Source organism: Mus caroli, chromosome X (genome assembly GCF_900094665.2).
Source record: "Mus caroli chromosome X, CAROLI_EIJ_v1.1, whole genome shotgun sequence".
Classification (NCBI taxonomy): domain Eukaryota; kingdom Metazoa; phylum Chordata; class Mammalia; order Rodentia; family Muridae; genus Mus; species Mus caroli.
The window spans coordinates 102,979,107-102,982,560 of NC_034589.1; the positions used below are offsets into that span (position 1 = coordinate 102,979,107).

A 3,454-nucleotide genomic window follows, 5' to 3' on the forward strand; every position below is an offset into this window, starting at 1 on the left:
GATTGAACTAACCCCATGCATTCTATCAGATCACAGATTTAAAGGCATATCTTATGATGATGGTAGAAGACATAAAGAAGGTCTTTAGACCACTGCAGCCCCCCCCGTGCCGCCCCGGGCCGGGGGCGGGGGGACGCAGGCGGTGGACCGAGGTCCGCCAGGCCGGCTAGGCGCGCCGGAGCCTTCTGCGCGCGTCCGCGCGGCCCGGGCCCCGGCGCCCCGCCAGCGGCCTCGAGCGGAGCCCGCGGCGCGCCCGGCCCCTCCGCGCAGATAGCCACTCAAGTGGAGCCGCTGTTGGCGGCGGGTGCCCCGCTGCTGCAGGCCGAGGAGCACGGCCTGGCGAGGAAGAAGCCGGCGCCCGACGCCCAGGCCGAGTCGGGCCCGGGCGACGGCGCGGAGCGCGAGAGCCCGCGACCACCCGCAGCTGCGGAAGCCCCAGCGGGGAGCGACGGCGAGGACGGCGGTCGGAGTGACTTCGTGGAGGCACCGCCGCCCAAGGTGAACCCATGGACGAAGCACGCGCCGCCGCCGGCCACGGTGAACGGACAGCCGCCTCCAGAACCTTCTGCTCCAGCCAAGGTGGTGAGGGCAGCTGCTCCTAAACCGCATAAGGGCAGCAAGGTTGGTGATTTTGGAGATGCAATCAACTAGCCTACACCTGGAGAGATAGCCCACAAAAGTGTGCAGCCACAGTCCCACAAGCCTCAGCCTGCTCGAAAGTTGCCACCCAAGAAGGACATGAAGGAGCAAGAGAAAGGAGATGGAAGTGATAGTAAGGAGAGCCCAAAAACCAAGTCGGATGAATCGGGGGAGGAAAAGAATGGGGATGAGGACTGCCAGTGAGGCGGGCAGAAGAAGAAAGGGAGCAAACACAAGTGGGTTCCATTGCAAATAGACATGAAGCCTGAAGTACCCAGAGAGAAATTGGCCTCCCGTCCCACTCGCCCACAGGAGCCAAGACATACACCTGCTATCCGTGGGGAGATGAAAGGATCTGAACCTGCCACCTACATGCCTATATCTGTGGCCCCAGCCACCCCAGCCTGGCAACCAGAGCAACCAAAGCGGAGCCTGCTTGCTGCTTGGCACGACCAGGATGAGACATCGAGTGTGAAGAGTGATGGGGCTGGTGGGGCGCGGGCTTCCTTCCGTGGCCGTGGACGGGGGCGTGGTCGTGGACGGGGCCGTGGACGGGGTGGCACTCGGACCCACTTTGACTACCAGTTTGGCTACCGAAAGTTTGATGGTACAGAGGGGCCCCGCACCCACAAGTATATGAACAACATCACTTACTACTTTGACAATGTCAGCAGCAATGAGATTTACAGTATGGACCAGGAGCTGCTCAAGGATTATATCAAGCGCCAGATTGAATATTACTTCAGCGTGGACAATTTAGAGCGAGACTTCTTCCTGAGACGGAAAATGGATGCTGATGGCTTCCTTCCCATCACCCTTATTGCTTCCTTTCACCATGTACAGGCCCTAACCACTGACATTTCACTCATCTTTGCGGCTCTAAAGGACAGCAAGGTGGTAGAGATGGTTGAGGAGAAAGTCCGCAGGAGGGAAGAACCTGAAAAGTGGCCACTGCTTGGACCCCCGATAGTGGATTATTCACAAACTGATTTTTCTCAGCTTCTCAACTGCCCAGAGTTTGTTCCCCGACAGCACTACCAGAAAGAGACAGAGTCGGCACCTGGCTCTCCCCGTGCAGTCACCCCAGTGCCAACAAAAACAGAGGAGGTCAGCAACCTGAAGACCCTTCCCAAGGGCTTGTCTGCCAGCCTCCCAGATCTGGATTCTGAGAGCTGGATTGAAGTGAAGAAAAGGCCTCGGCCCTCACCAGCACGCCCCAAGAAGCCAGAGGAGCCCAGGTTCTCCCACCCAACTGCTCTGCCTCAGCAGCTTCCCTCCCAGCAGCTGATGTCTAAGGATCAGGATGAGCAAGAAGAACTAGACTTTCTGTTTGACGAGGAGATGGAGCAGATGGATGGGNGGAAGAATACCTTCACTGCCTGGTCTGAAGAGGACTCTGACTATGAAATTGATGACCGGGATGTCAATAAGATCCTCATCGTCACTCAAACACCACCTTACATGCGTCGCCACCCTGGAGGAGACCGTACAGGCAACTACACTTCTCGTGCCAAGATGAGTGCTGAACTGGCCAAGGTCATTAATGATGGACTCTTCTACTATAAACAAGACCTATGGACTGAGAAGTTTGAGCCTGAGTATTCACAGATCAAGCAAGAAGTGGAGAACTTCAAGAAAGTGAATATGATTAGTCGGGAACAGTTTGACACTCTGACCCCTGAGCCCCCTGTGGATCCTAACCAGGAGGTTCCTTCTGGGCCACCTTGGTTCCAGCAAGTTCCTACTGATGCCCTGGCCAACAAGCTGTTTGGTGGTCCCGAGCCATCTACCATTGCCCGTTCTCTACCAACCACTGTCCCAAGAGTCTCCAAACTACCGAAATGCCAGGACTCCCCGCACACCCCGGACCCCCCAGCTCAAAGACTCTAGTCAGACACCACAGTTTTACCCCGTGGTGAAAGAAGGATGGACCCTAGATGCCAAGATGCCTCGAAAAAGAAAGACAAGGCACAGCTTGAATCCCCCCTTGGAAAGTCATGTGGGCTGGGTGATGGATTCTCGGGAGCACAGGCCCAGGACTCTTCTATTAGCTCCAGTCCTTCAGAGGGAACACCTGCAGTCGGCAGCTATGGCTGTACCCCTCAGTCACTGCCCAAGTTCCAGCATCCTTCCCATGAGCTGCTCAAGGAAAATGGCTTCACACAACACGTCTACCACAAGTATCGGAGGCGCTGCCTTAATGAGCGGAAGCGCTTGGGCATTGGCCAGTCTCAGGAGATGAACACCCTCTTCCGCTTTTGGTCCTTCTTCCTCCGAGATCACTTCAATAAAGATGTATGAAGAGTTCAAGCAGCTCGCACTGGAGGATGCCAAAGAAGGCTACATGTAGGTACGGTTTGGAGTGCCTTTTTCGATACTACAGTTATGGTCTAGAGAAAAAGTTCCGGCTGGACATATTCAAGGATTTCCAGGAGGAGACAGTGAAGGACTATGAGGCTGGCCAGCTCTATGGATTGGAGAAGTTCTGGGCCTTCTTGAAATACTCCAAAGGCAAAAATTTGGACACTGACCCCAAACTGCAAGAATACCTCGGCAAATTCCGCCGCTTAGAAGACTTCCGAGTGGACCCCCCCATGGGCGAGGAAGGCAACCACAAGCGACACCCAGTAGTAGCAGGAGGCAGCGGAGAGGGCAGGAAGCAGTGCCCTTCCCAGTCTTCCAGCAGGCTTGCCACTGGGATCAGCCAGCCCCCTACGACACCTACTGGCCAGGCCACTCGAGAAGATGCCAAATGGACAAGCCAGCACTCGGACACACTGACTTTGGGAAAGTGAATGGCCTGAAGCCCCCTGGG

At 56.1% G+C, this 3,454-nt stretch overlaps 1 protein-coding gene across 1 annotated transcript; it reads left to right on the forward strand.

Moving 5' to 3' along the window:
* The first annotated feature begins 461 nt into the window (after positions 1–461).
* LOC110286736 (la-related protein 1-like) lies at positions 462–3,448 on the forward strand. The gene is given in 5 exon segments (XM_021153311.2): positions 462–2,460; positions 2,462–2,672; positions 2,675–2,927; positions 2,929–2,983; positions 2,985–3,448. Coding segments are annotated over 5 exon segments (2,691 nt in total). The 5' UTR covers positions 462–738; the 3' UTR covers positions 3,435–3,448.
* Positions 3,449–3,454: the final 6 nt, after the last annotated feature.